This window comes from Phalacrocorax carbo, chromosome 25 (genome assembly GCF_963921805.1).
Source record: "Phalacrocorax carbo chromosome 25, bPhaCar2.1, whole genome shotgun sequence".
In the NCBI taxonomy this organism is placed as follows: domain Eukaryota; kingdom Metazoa; phylum Chordata; class Aves; order Suliformes; family Phalacrocoracidae; genus Phalacrocorax; species Phalacrocorax carbo.
The window spans coordinates 3,927,532-3,941,126 of NC_087537.1; the positions used below are offsets into that span (position 1 = coordinate 3,927,532).

The window sequence follows — 13,595 nt, forward strand, 5'->3', positions numbered from 1 at the left end:
CTAGAGACATTTAAAGCTCAGCCTACCATTAACAAAGCTTCGTTTCACCGCTAGGAAGCGTGTAGCCTAAATCACCCGTATTTGAGCTGACACAGAAACTGCAGCTGAGACACAGGAAGAATAACCCGGCTCTCGCTGCCGTGCGTAAAGCAGGGCGGGAAGTCGGCTACGGAGCAGAGAATTTAACTACGGGACTGCATTTGTACGCACAATCCTAAAAGTCTGGGATTAAAAGAAACATTGGGAAAAAAAAGGGGGAGGCAACTAGGTGTAAGGAAGGCTTAACCTCAGTGTCACTTTTACAGCCAAACATGGATCTAAAAAAAATTACTGGATGAGGCTAATATAGTGAATGGAAATGAGTGCTAAAAGCTTTAATCTGAGATAACCCTATATGCAGCAAGAGGAATTCCTATACAGCCACGAGCCTCAGCCTTCCTGGCAAGCTTTTCCTCCAGGTCTGAAAGTAGAGCGAAGCCTGTAATCCTTTCTCTGCTGAGCTGACAACGGTTGCAGCCACAACCAATGTTCTGAGCTGCCGTGGAAGGCAGAGTAAAAATTAAAAAACCCCAAATGACACAGACTCCCAGAATGGTGGGGGCTGGAAGGGCCCCCTGGAGCTCACCCCGTCCCACCCCTGCTGGAGCAGGCACCCCCAGAGCAGGGGCACAGGGCCGCGTCCAGGCGGGGGGTGAATGTCTCCGGGGAAGGGACCCCACAGCCTCTCTGGGCAGCCTGTGCCCCTGCTCTGGCACCCGCACAGGGAAGGGGTTTGTCCTCATGTTCAGGGGGAACTTCCCGTGTTCCAGCTTGTGCCCGTGGCCCCTTGGCCTGGCGTTGGGCACCGCTGAAAAGAGTCCGGCCCCATCGCCCTGACACCCACCCTTCGGATATTGATAAGCATTGGTGAGATCCCCCCTCAGTCTCTCTTCTCCAGGCTGAACCTCCGTACCTGGGAGCGTATTGACTCTCCCATCGAGCTGCAGGATGCGAGCTGACGATAAAACATTTTTGGAAACCTTACTGCGTGCCCTGAACGCCGGGTGTAACACCCCACCCCTCACCCAAAACCCCAGCCCAGGAGGATACGCTGGGAGCCCGCGGCAGGTTCGCAGGTGACACCAGGATCACCAGCTACTGCGGGACAGAAACCAGCCCCCACGTACCCCAGGGCGCGTCCTGCGACCTCTCCAGCTCTGCCGCGCCTGCCCTACTCCTCAAGGACGAATCCCAATGCTGACCCAAAGGACCTGGGGCCAAGCCTGCTTTTAAAAGTAGTTTATTTGGATTTTCCACATCCTTTAATGAATCGCAAATATATTAACAGAAAAGACTTTTTTTTTTTTTTCCCCCTAGGACTGTACAATTTTTGAAATAAAAAGTCAGGAAAAGCAAAAAAAAAAAAAAAGGAAAAGAGACAAATTACATTGTTTCAATGCAAATAGTACACACCACACCCACACTTTGCATTTTTCCATAGTTTTGTTGTAAGAAAATGACAGTTCCCTAATTCTTTTCAGTGAACACACTTGCTCTAACCTGGCTGCCAGAGTGCCTTCATGCTCGCCCCCCCTTCTGCCTGCCCCTCCTCAAAGACAGCAAAGTTTTATTGATTAAATACTAATTTTGTGTATCTATTTAGGAGGTAAAATAGCAGCACGGTCTAAATATTACTTGAGATTCTTGGGAAAAAAAGTCAGTTTAAGATACGACGTACATATAAAGCAAGGGACCGTTTTAAGTATTAAATCTTCCAGGTAGCACGAATATCCTTGTAACATCCCAGCTGAAGTAAGAGCCCTCGCCAGGGTGTTGAAAATTTTACAATTGTTCACAATTTTTAGAGAACGCAAGAAAAGGGGAAAAGCCACCTAATTTCCTCGATCTCTGGTCCCCACTTGAACAGCAGCATTTGGTATGGAGACGTCTTCACGGTAGCACCTGCTTTTTGCTTACAAATTTACGGCGGGAACCCAAACGGAAGCCAATTAACGCGTTCATCGGTGGCGTTCCCACAAGTGCTGCCTCCAGACCTTACGCTGAGGTGCTGCCTGGACACTCCTCCGTGCGAGGGATGCACTGGGAAGCTGCAAGCGCTCGGCGGCGGGATGGGAAACCACGCCAGGACCGACGCGAGCCGTGCGCGAGCTCTGCCGTAGACACAGATCAGCTCTCGGGAGACCTGAACCCCGCGCCTTCCTCGGGGAGGACTCATCAGGAAAGGGAATCGCCCCGGAATATCTATCGCCACAAAAAGTGGTGCAAGATTCGGTACGCTCAAACCAGCCGAAACATGTCATGATTTTCCAGTCAATTTTCCAATCAACCTTCCAGACACAAGCTGATCAAGAAGTACATGGCAGAGGCACAAAGCTCCTTTAATATATTATCATTCCTCAGATTTTAGAAATTCCTTTTCACGCTATTAGGGGAGTTTAAGCCTATTTTTCACTGCTTATCCTCCTACTTAAAAAAAAAAAAATCAGAGAATTCTGGTTTTGCTCAGCACTTTGAGATTATTTTTCAAATGATAAAGGCGTCCGTGTGGCTCAGGACCAGAGAGGAGCTGCGACAGAAGACGTGCCTAGTGTAAGACGAGGACAGAATTTAAAAAATTGAAGCTCTAAAGGAAACTAAAAGACTCCTAAAAACCAATATATTAAAAAAAAATTAAGACTGATCACAACAACTATGTTGCTATGAAATTTATATCATTCCCAATTTATTATGCGTAAGTTGCTCTTTAAAACTGCTTATATCACACACTTTCTTTATCACCACTGCATAAAGGGCACCCGTTGTTGCTGCAGAAAGATCATTTTGGACTCGTAACGCGGTGTAGCTTTCTTCTCGCAGAAGCAGCCTCTGTAGAAGAGGAAAGCGTTCCTAGACCGAGAATCTTAAACAACTTTAAAAAAAAAGAAGGGAGAAAGAGATAATTGCACATTCTGCATCCTGCTTGGGCCACACTTCGCAAAACAGTTCTAACAATGACTATTGTTTGCTGCGTTTGACTAAGGTGTGATTGTATTAAGGCTTCCATGGTCTTCCCAGTCTGCCTGCTCAGAAACGTGCAGTCACTCTGGACTCAGGGTTTGACGTTTTCACACTACCGTTTTACCTACGTTTCTCTCTTGATTTTGCCCTTTATTAATTTTTATTCTTAAAATGGGAAAAACACGTTGAGGGGTATACGACAAGTGAAGCGAGGTGTTGCTGACTTGTTTCTTTGACGTACAAAGTAAACACGGACCTTTCGGAAACGAGGTAAATAAATTAATTTTCTTGGTTAGAACAGGAAAGCGTTTCATGAAAGCTTTGATTCTGCAATGTGATTCCCCTGCTACGTTTCCACTCCTGCAAGTTTGCACTCTAAGTAGGGACACTGGCTATTTTACGTCGTCTGACACACTCCCCGTCCTGAGCAGGCGGCGGCGTGTTTGTTCACTGGAGACACTGCAGCTTTAAGGTCATTTACATTCCCTGGTATTTAAGTTACACTACAATATGCAAAAAAGTCTTGAACAGCCCGCATTTGTCAACACTGTCCTCGAAGAATTGGAAATGAGGTTCAGCACTCCGCTTACCAAGAAAGAACCAAACTAAGACACATTTCTGGAAAAAGAACAAGACACTGCTTCATTAGTACTATCCCCACATCTACTGGCTTCGTTACAGCAAACCACAAGTCTGTCTTCCATGATATTTTTTTCCAGCAAAGGCGAGTCCAAAAATAGCATTTCCTCCTCAGTCACTTTCATAAACGTGTAAGAGCCAACAAGTCAGACCCAGTAGCAGCTGAATATTGCACTGCCATTAACTCTGCGTACAGTTTAAGTCTGAGTGGTGCACCCATGGTGTCGGTGGAGAATAACGACAATGCTGGCTCAGTGATGTGAAGACCCAGGATGCGAAGGAAGGGGAGAACACAACAGTACCAGTCACACACTCGAGCTCAGATACTGGCTTTTGGAGGTTAAAATTCATCACTTTCAACTGCGTGGAGCTGTGTGTCATCTGCGTCCGTCATGCTGCTCTCTTGGGATTCGTCTGTGCCAACTTGAAAGAAAAAGAAACACAAAGTAGTCAAACGCTACTGGGCTGCCTCTTGACAAAGGTTCCCCCACAATCGGCTCCAGCACGTCAAAAACACAGTGGCAACTGGTTTGGGCTTCCCTGCAAAACGCTTTAAAGCCATGTGCCTTTTCCCTTTCTCCCTTCTCACACGCCGACCCCTGCCAGCTTAACAAAGTCTAAATAAATGCATTTTGAAAGGAATTCTCACAAAGTACGTATTAATAAGACATGCTGCCTTAGCCATCTTCTGTTAAAAACATGAAATCTGACACCTGCTTCGGCAGGGATTGGTATGGAGGGGTCCGAAATTGCCTTAGGAGCAGTTTAACCTCCCCACTCCTTGAAAGCACACCAGCTCCCTGGAATGCTCACATGGACTCCCCAGCGCATAAGTGCATTGTGGCCACTCAGTCTACAATCAAACAATATTCCATTAGCAGTGTTGGGCAGCCTCTACTTGCTCCCTGCTTCCGTGACAAAGAATGCTGCATAAGCCACATGGTTAGACAACCGCTTGGAGTAAATGCGTGCAGATATTTCTGATGCTGTAGTTACTCTGCTCACTCAGCTCAGGCGACGGCTAGCCTAGAGCTTCCAGGAAAACTTGATTTCTACTGCTATTTGAACGAAGACAGAGTGCCACGCACGACCTTCAAGATAAATGTGTGCACACTGAGAGGCTACCCTTAAATATTTAACTTCTATACTTGTTGAAATTAGAATGAAAGTAAATATCTAATGATGGTTGTTCTTCACACACAGGAACGTGACTTGCGCCTGCTTTCTGTCGTACAAGTTAGCATATTAGTTGTAAATTCCTAACTACTCAAGTTGGTTCTTGGGGAGAAAAACAGACGCCTTTTATTGCTTTAATGCAGTTTACAGGTTTCTGTACAACGGACACAGCCAGGCCTGTGCTAGGTCATTTAAAGCACAGAATGGCTCATGGCAGCCTATAGATAAAAAACAATTCACCCCCGCACTATCTTAATTTACTTCAGCTTGTCTCTTGTGTCCTAAAAGAGTTATTCAGTTGAGACTGTGCAACTCTTCTACAGCATATCTGCACAGGCAAGGAAGGCGAATTGTTTATACACAGCCTAACACTTTTATTTTGTTTACATTTACTAGACAGATTAAGTTAGCTTTTTTCAAGTTTTGGGGTGGTGGTTGGAGGTTTTTTTGTGGGTGTGGTTTTGGTTTTTTGTTTGCTTTTGAGATGTGGGTGGTGTTTTTGTACTGCTCAGGTGCTGCGCAGCAGCTCAAGTACTCTGTCTCCATCTTCTGGTGGGAACCCTGCTCGGCCCCCGGCGAGCCAGCCTTCTGAGGCAGCCCAACTACACCAGCAGGCAGAGAAAAAGCCCTTGCTGCTTCGGGAAGTGCAGTGCAGTGCAAGTCTCCAGTATTAAAAAGCACACCGTACACAGGATCAATAAAAATCAATGTGATAGTAGGAAAACATGACAGCTTTTCAGTAGAAGATTTAGAATTACAGAACATAGGATACATCTGTTAACAAGAATCCAAAGCCTACTATATTTTCTTCGCTAGAGGAAAAGAGTTAAGTTGCTTATTAGTATTTGTTTTCTATCACTACTTCAGGCTGCAAAGAAGACAATACTTATGACTATCCGTGCTTCACAGAGCTACCCATGCTTCCCAGAATTTAAACTCATCGTAGAAAGTTAGAGAGAGGAGAAACCCAGGCCCTTTGTTTTTGTGGATGTCACGGTTATTCCCAAGTTCTATATATTGGGAGGGGTTTATTTTCTCTTTATTCAAATGAAACAGCTTATGACAAAAGTCATGGAAGCAATGCTTTGTTTAGCACACCAAATTTTTGCCCAACAATGTCTGAGTTTTGACAAAGCCTCTACGGACAATTTCAGTTGCCATCCAGTTACCTTGAAGTGAGTTGATGCTGCTATGAAAGAAGATTGGTGGCTCTGGGAACATCTTGCTCTCCTAGGGTACTATTAGCCAACCAGTATTGTGTGAATTTACAGTAGTCGTTATCTCTGTCTTACTCCATCTACAGATTTTTAAAGCAATATCACAATCCTTTATTTCATGTTTACTGTAGGAAGCATGAACGAGTTCTTCTGAATGAAGAGCCTCTGGAGTTCTTACTTGCTGAGCAGCGAGGTTGAGCAGTCTGCTTCACTTATGAAACCTGGGATTCTTCCTACCACCTAAGTGGAAATACCTCCTTGAATGAGGAAGGGTCGGAGATACAAACCTGATTCATAAGGGTAACATTCACTGATTTGCTCTTCTTGAGTTATTGGTTCCTCATCATCTGGAAGGTAACGTTTATCAATGGCCTCTTTAATCTGGTTATTGGCTCCTTTGGGATCTAAGTCCATTGCCCAAGAGAAATTCATTAGGGCCAAATGCGTTTGACCCAGTTTTTTATAAACCTAAAATAAAAGCATAAAAGGCTACATTTACATGAAGTTGCAACTTGAAGGTTTGGACAACAAACACACCAAGCCACCGTTAACTGGTATTTTATGAAAAGCAAGTGACAGTAGATATGAAAGATTTATGAGCAACAAGGGAAACAGCAAATATGTGTAGAAAGACTGAGCAAGTGTTTCTATTTAAGACTCCAAAAAAAAAAAATCAAACTAGCAGCTGACATTCAAAAACATAAGGAGGTGGATCTTCAGCTGTAAATTTAGCTTTGGAACTCTGCAGCAGGGTGGTGTAAAAGCTATTAGTGCACGTTTTGTTTTGTCTTACCCCCTCACCACACTTTCAATTTATTGAGTCACTGTAACCCCAAATCTACTTGTGGCTCAGGAAAAGTCCAAAGCCTCAGACTTCTAATGTCTGAGGCCCAGCGAACAGGCTGGGGAAGCATCACCACGTGCACACATTCATCTTACGCTCTTAGACCCTACAGCTCTCATACTGAGGACTAGCAAAGACAGGATACACGGTTAGACAGATTTTTGATCTGACTCAGCGCGGCCGTTCTTACATCCTCTGGTGCATTTTAACTGTCATTGGCAGGTGGAGAAAACAAGACATTAAGCAACACCTAGCTTGTCCTGCTGAACTGAACAGCAACATCTGCAGCGCGGTGTTGTCTTGAAGAATCCAGCCCATATTTTACCTTCTTTGTCACTGTAACTTGCACTGAAGCTCTTCTTATCATTAAGGACAGATGAGCAAGTAATTTATCTGTGTTAAGCATTTAAACAGTGAAAGTACTCAAGTTTGTCAAGACATGGCAATTCCAATGTCAGTTTAGAGGTCTGGCTACTCCTGGACAAGTAGCAGACAACAAGTTTCAGCATAAATCCTTTTACAGTTTAAAAAAAAGAAAAAAAAACCAAATCTGGCTGATTAGGAGTTATCCAGTCCTGTGCTAGAGGCAAGTTTGTCTTGTTGCTTCCTAGTGAACAGACACCCCACAGAAGAAGAAAGCTGCAGAATTTAAAGCATATTAGCAAAAAATATGGTGAGGAAGGAGGATTTCTATTACCAGATTACTTTTCTCTGGCATTAAACACAAAGAAGGCTGGAACGTAAACACAGCTGACAAACCAGTGGTATCTTTTCCTGTGCCAGGCTACTCCGTTAGCCCCATTAAAGGCTCTTCTTACTTTCAAACTGATGGCCTTCAACTCTTTTGGGGAGACTGTCAGCTGAAAGGGACATTGAGGCTAGTGATGGAGGTTTAGGAGTATTCTACAGTTACTCCTTGTTCAGCCTTTCTGATACAACGCGTTAGAATGCGATTCAACATTTTAATAGCTCCACGTGCAAATAACCTGACTGATGGACGATTACCCCGCAAAACCCTGAGGGCTCCCACTGATCACATCATTGCTGTCGTACTGAATCAAGTCTTGACAGAGTTCAGTTGTCAGGGAAAGATATATGGTTGTGTGTATACATACACCACTGTGTTTCTCTTCTGTGATCAGGAGCAATTTCCTGCTTTTTTTAAAATTAATTATCTTTTGAGTTGACAGTGGTGAAATCAAAGCAGGCAAAGAACAACACTGGCTTGGTTTATTTTTTTTTCCTTGGATTGTTTTAAAGACAGCTAAAGGCTGCTCCAGTAATAACTGCCTTTTGCATTTAAAAGCTGACACTTAATAAAGCTATGAGCAGTAAGCTTTATTTAAAGCTTTGGGAATTTTTAGAATAGCGCTCCAAATGGAAGCGGCTTAGTGACAGGCGTGAAGTTTTCTCAGTAGGCGTACATTTCGTCAAAGGAAACCAAAGAACTTACGATCACAGTTAAGTTTTACCTACCTTTCCTATTAAAAAGTAAACAAGAGACTCTTTGGGAACAATCTGTTTCAGTTCTTCAAGTTCTTGTAAAGCAGACTGAAAAGGAAGGAAAAAGAGCTTAGTAAGTACGAGCCAGCAGTCTGCAACCAGTTATGACATCATGACTTAGCACTAACGTGGAAAAAAAATCCTGGCATTTACATACAGTGTATTCCATCGAGAACAATAGCACAATCTCATGAGAAGCGTCTAAAATTCCTTTTACATTAGGTTCTCATTTAAAGATTGTAGCATATTATAGCCCCATTATTACAGAAGTAGAGCAAGTTTATTGGGCTGTGGACTCCTAAACACATCTCAACTCTGACACCAAATGCCCCCGTTGCCCCCAACAAGGCATAATAGGGTAGAAGAGAAGCAGCTGACAGTGCCTTTACAGCAGGTGCTTCCTTTAGCATACCGAGCGTCTGGAAAAGTAAGACTATTGATGTATTTCGTGCCGGATGTACTGCTGTCAATCCTATGCTCTTGAAAGGTTCTGGTTTTAGATATGTATATGTGGATTTGTACAAATGATGACTCTGTGTATATATGGCATTTGAAGTCCCAAATATTTAGTGAAACTTCTACTTTACTTTTAAACTGATTGTCGACACTGGAACGATTTATTCTGCTGTGACAGTAACCTGGCATTGCTAAGAAGTTCTACCTGAAAATATTTAGCCTGCAGTTAGAAATAAACATTGGTTTTAGTTATAAAAATTTCCATTCAAGCCTCAAACTTATCCACGTGAAGACAATTTCACATTAGGGCTTACTACATAAGTGGAAGAGTACACCTATGTTTATTTACCTAACACTAGCCAAATTTATCACACTACCAAAATTCTCTTAGCACTGGCGCTAAAACCCAAAACATTTCATTAAGTTTTATGTATTTTATGTGAACAACGTAACTTGAGTCTCACAAGTCTCAGCCTGATAAAGAGAAGAGTCCAAATATTTTATTTCCTAATACATCACTTCACTATAGTCAACAAGTTCCTTCACTGGTGCAGTGGCAGTAAGATAGTGGGCTATTACATTCCCCCCCTCCCAGTATTTATCCTCTGCTTTAAATTGTTAAAACAATCTATGAATGAGCACTTCATTAAGTCCTTAATCTTAATACATTTTGTATTTTACTTGCTTCAGTTATCAATTTTAAAAAAAAGGAGTTCTAAGTTTTCCCCTTCCACGTACACATGCATTTCTGAAGCAAGGGTTCAAAACCAGGCTGCAGCTTGTCTTCTGCGGCCAAAAAACCCGACCAGGGTACAACAGTCGCTGGAAACACAGACTGTGGGAAGATCTTTTCTCATTCTAAACAGGATACAGGTCAGCAGGGGATCAGCCCAAAATTGCTTAGCGTCTTGTTTTTTCACTTGATAACACAGCCTTTGAAATAGCTGGTTCTCACTGCCATAATTGGTTAAAGGCTCAGCAAACAGCCCCGTTTTTATTAGGTTAGTATAAACTCATGATAATACAGCCACATGTCAGTGACAGCTGCAACAATTTCCCCTTCTTTCCTTTCTTTTTCCAGGGTCCAACTAAAATAATGAGAGTTTAAAAGGCATCACCTGTTGGTCCCAGATTTTATAACAATCAAAAAATTTAGCATAGTTCCCTTGGCGAAGGCAGCACTTGTCAATGAAAATGCTTCATGTCAGCCTCTACAAGATAGACCCTGGGACATTGGGAAGCATCAGGGCTTGCAGGAAGGCCAGTGTTAACCTGTAACCATTTAGCTTCCAGTGCAGCCCCATTCCTAGCTACAGCAATTTAAAGATAACTTAAGGCTGTCTACATGTACCAAATCTTACCTTGTATTTTTCATTTGCAAATAATACAGAAGCTCTATGGAATTTGCATAGTGGGTTCTTGGGATCAATGTTAATAGCTTTGTTTAAAGTATCCAAAGCCTTTTCAGATTTTTTCAGTGCATGCTGGACCTGTTACACAGAGAGAACAATTTTAAAAGGGAAAATAACAGCTCATCTGCCAAGCAAGTACAAGTCTATCTGACTACATTTACTTACAAGCTCTTCCTTTAAGAAATATTTGTCCAATTGTAGACCAAGTCTTAGCAAGCTTTTTTACAGGAAGAAAAACTGAGGTGGAGACAGGACGAGGTGAAGGACACCCTCCCCACCCAATGGCTGACAGAAACCATTTAACTTTTGGCCAGGAGTGAACCTGATGCCTTTCTCAGTATATAAGCGAGAAGCCACTATCCCTGTAGAATTCGACAGGGCTTTGCTGCCACATAGAAGGCAAATGAGTGCCAGCAGGTAACCATCCATCACACTTACAGAGCCTCAAGTCACCATCACAAATGTCTGAGAACTGCTTCCCGACTTCATAAGCATGTGTTCGCTAGAGCGAGGCCACTGTTTTTTAAGGGCCACAGCAGCAGATGGATAGGTGACCAACTTTTCCAGTAGCTCTGTAAATTTAATTAAACAGGCTGGCTGAAGTAGCTGCCTGCTACTTAAACTTCGCTTAGCATAAAGTGGCCTAAGAAGTAAGCTGTCTCCTCTACAAGTGACTGGAATGAGGGCAACGCAGACAGAGCCAGGTTAAAAATACTGCACTCTGAAAGGTGAGACAGGTGGTCCAAGTGCACAAAACAGCAGTTAAAGCACACTTAATCTCTTACATATTAAGTATAACCCCACCCCCCCATCCCCTCCTGTTCATATTAATACCTGGACATAGGTTTGATTTTCATATCTCTACTACTTTGGCTGACTCACAGACATGACCTCACAGTATAATTCCATTACTGGCTAAAAGTAGTTTGGAAAGAGGAGGGGTTCTTTTCTGACACGTTAATCCTGTGGTTATTCCTTCATATGACACTTAAGATCCTCCAACAGGTACTTGTTGGACACTTTCTTTTTGCTAGAAACATTTAGAATTACTTTTCTACTGCAAACAAAGTACAGAAGCGGATAAGAACACAGGGATAGAGTTAAGTACAATCTACTTACTACTCCAATGTGACACAGTAAGACTGAGCTCTGAGGATTGATATCAAGTGCTTTCTGGAAATGCATTTCTGCTAGACTAAATTTTTCCTGTTTGTAATAAATCATTCCCAACCCATACCTGCAAGCAGAAAAACAATTCCGTTAAGTAAGACTGATTCTCAAACTAGTCTTTGTCAGCAAATATGGCCTGGCAGAAATCATCTATAGACTTGCCAACCCCATTCCAGGGTGGGAAACAATTTCTTGTGGGGAAAAAGCTATGCCTACAATTATCTTGGGCTTTTTTGCTCAGTTGGGTAGTTTGAAGAATTGATATCTGATACCCAGGAAGACTGGCTAAACAGCTACAATGTAAAAAGCATACAAGAGTTGCTCAAGACTAAGTGGCATATATAAGCAGATCTAACTTCTACTGCTTTATGTATTTTTCTCCCCCCACAGAAAAAGCTGTAAGAAACTATCTTAAAGTATAAGGGGCAGATCTCATCTCTCCAACTGCAAGTGAAGGACAATCAACCAGATGCATGAGGAGTGCTGCAGAGAAGAACAAGACAGCTGGAGTAATACAGCCAAGATCATCTGTGGAAACTGAAAAACCTCCCATTTTTTTTTGCCCTCCTTGCAGAAGTAACTGTTTACTAAACAGACGAGGCTCACATCTTCTGCAGAAACAGCTTTGCTCTCTTAGAGAGGAGAGTGGTAGGGAAACAACAGCAGCATCCGGAGAATACAGAACTCCTTTTGGAGAAGTGTCACATGCAACAGAAGGGGGACGAAGCAAAACTTACCATGCATTATAGTGTCTAGGGTTCACTCTGATGGCATTTCTAAAACAAGCTAATGCTTTGTCTAGTTCTTCTGTTAACACAAACTCATGCCCCAACAGGGTGTAGGCATAAGCATAGTTTGGATCAACTTGGATGGCTCTCTGGAAGAACTTGATTGCAATGTCGTGCTCTCGTTGCAAGCTGAAGCAGTTTCCTGCAGCACACCATGCCTAGTAAGAACAGCATTGCAAAATTAGCACACTTTTTACCACTTGGAATGACCGAGTTTGAGCTGAACAGATTTTTCCATACTGATCTACATAATTACATATAGCTTCCTCCTAGATTAAAAAAGTAACAATAATAAAAGACATCAGTTGGTTAAGTCTCATTCCTGAGAGGCAGATGGGCCTAAACACACCTTGTAGCCAGACAAGCTGAAACACAAATCAAGAATCGAAGGACACCCAACGAGCTTGTGCCAATTAGATACTTTGATGACTGATGACTAAAGTTTTTGAAGCTGTTGAAAAGGCTAGAAATAAAACATCTTAGATATTTAAGAATAATGAAGGGGGAGACTGTACATTCACTTTCACTCCTCAGCTCCCTCCAACTGACAAACCTGGAAATCTGCAGAGCAACAATTTTAGCAGCAGCCTCCTCTTCCCCTCCTGCTCAGTAACCAGCATCGAGATTGTAAACATCACAGCCCAGCAGCCCTTACTTTCCCAAATTTTTAGCATCACTGACAAATCGCAGGACTGTTCTCCACTCCTTGCATTAGGATCTGCATTTGCTTCTCTCCAGACTACCTTATGACAACTATCAAGTGCTTCACTGGTTTTGATTTTTCCACTATTAGGCAGGCTAACAGGACAACACGAACAGGATTCTCTCCTCCAACAAAAAACCCTAAAATCCTAATATAATCTACAGTTTTCTCAACTCTCTTAAGAACGCATTTATAAACATACACATGTATTACTTTTACTGTGACACCCATTAAAAGATGCCTGGCTTTTTGCATATCATGACTTTATACCACCACACACTCTGCAGTTGCAGTTTAATGGACTTTGGCGTAAAAATGTGCAACCTTATGTCTGAAGGTAAGTTCTAGAGCAAATATCTTTTAAGTGCCAGTGAATTAACTCCAGCAATTAAAAGGTGGTATGGGAAAATGATATTCCTTATCTTTGCATACTGGCAGCAGCAAGAGTGACTGAGTAACCCATGATCTTCCTGGAGGAATGGTGCCAATACAAATTTAAATAACCATTAACAGATGAAAGGTTTCAACCTGTTCCACGTAAGCTGATATTGTAATTCTAAGAAGCCATTTCAGTTCAACAGACAATCCTGCCACCTCCCCATCCAGTTTTGCCACACAGTTCTCACAGGAGAATACACTTGAACTAGATTAGAGCTCAGAGCTTTGTTCTGAATCAGTGATTTTGCCACA

The 13,595-nt window shown here is 42.6% G+C and overlaps 1 protein-coding gene across 8 annotated transcripts in view; it reads right to left on the reverse strand.

The window, feature by feature from the left end:
- Window positions 1–1,263: 1,263 nt before the first annotated feature.
- The window catches only part of CDC27 (cell division cycle 27), a 34,842-nt gene continuing 22,510 nt past the window's right edge, over window positions 1,264–13,595 (reverse strand). For 6 of the 8 annotated variants that reach the window (XM_064473564.1, XM_064473563.1, XM_064473566.1 and 3 more), the window contains 6 exons: window positions 12,152–12,360; window positions 11,364–11,481; window positions 10,194–10,322; window positions 8,350–8,424; window positions 6,317–6,497; window positions 1,264–4,059 (listed from right to left, as the gene is read on the reverse strand). In XM_064473564.1, coding sequence (XP_064329634.1) covers window positions 3,977–4,059; window positions 6,317–6,497; window positions 8,350–8,424; window positions 10,194–10,322; window positions 11,364–11,481; window positions 12,152–12,360 — 795 coding nt within the window. In that variant the 3' untranslated portion in view covers window positions 1,264–3,976. Of the gene's footprint in view, window positions 4,060–6,316; window positions 6,498–8,349; window positions 8,425–10,193; window positions 10,323–11,363; window positions 11,482–12,151; window positions 12,361–13,595 lie in introns of those variants that run through there. The other 2 variants (XM_064473570.1, XM_064473569.1) reach the window with 2 other exon arrangements.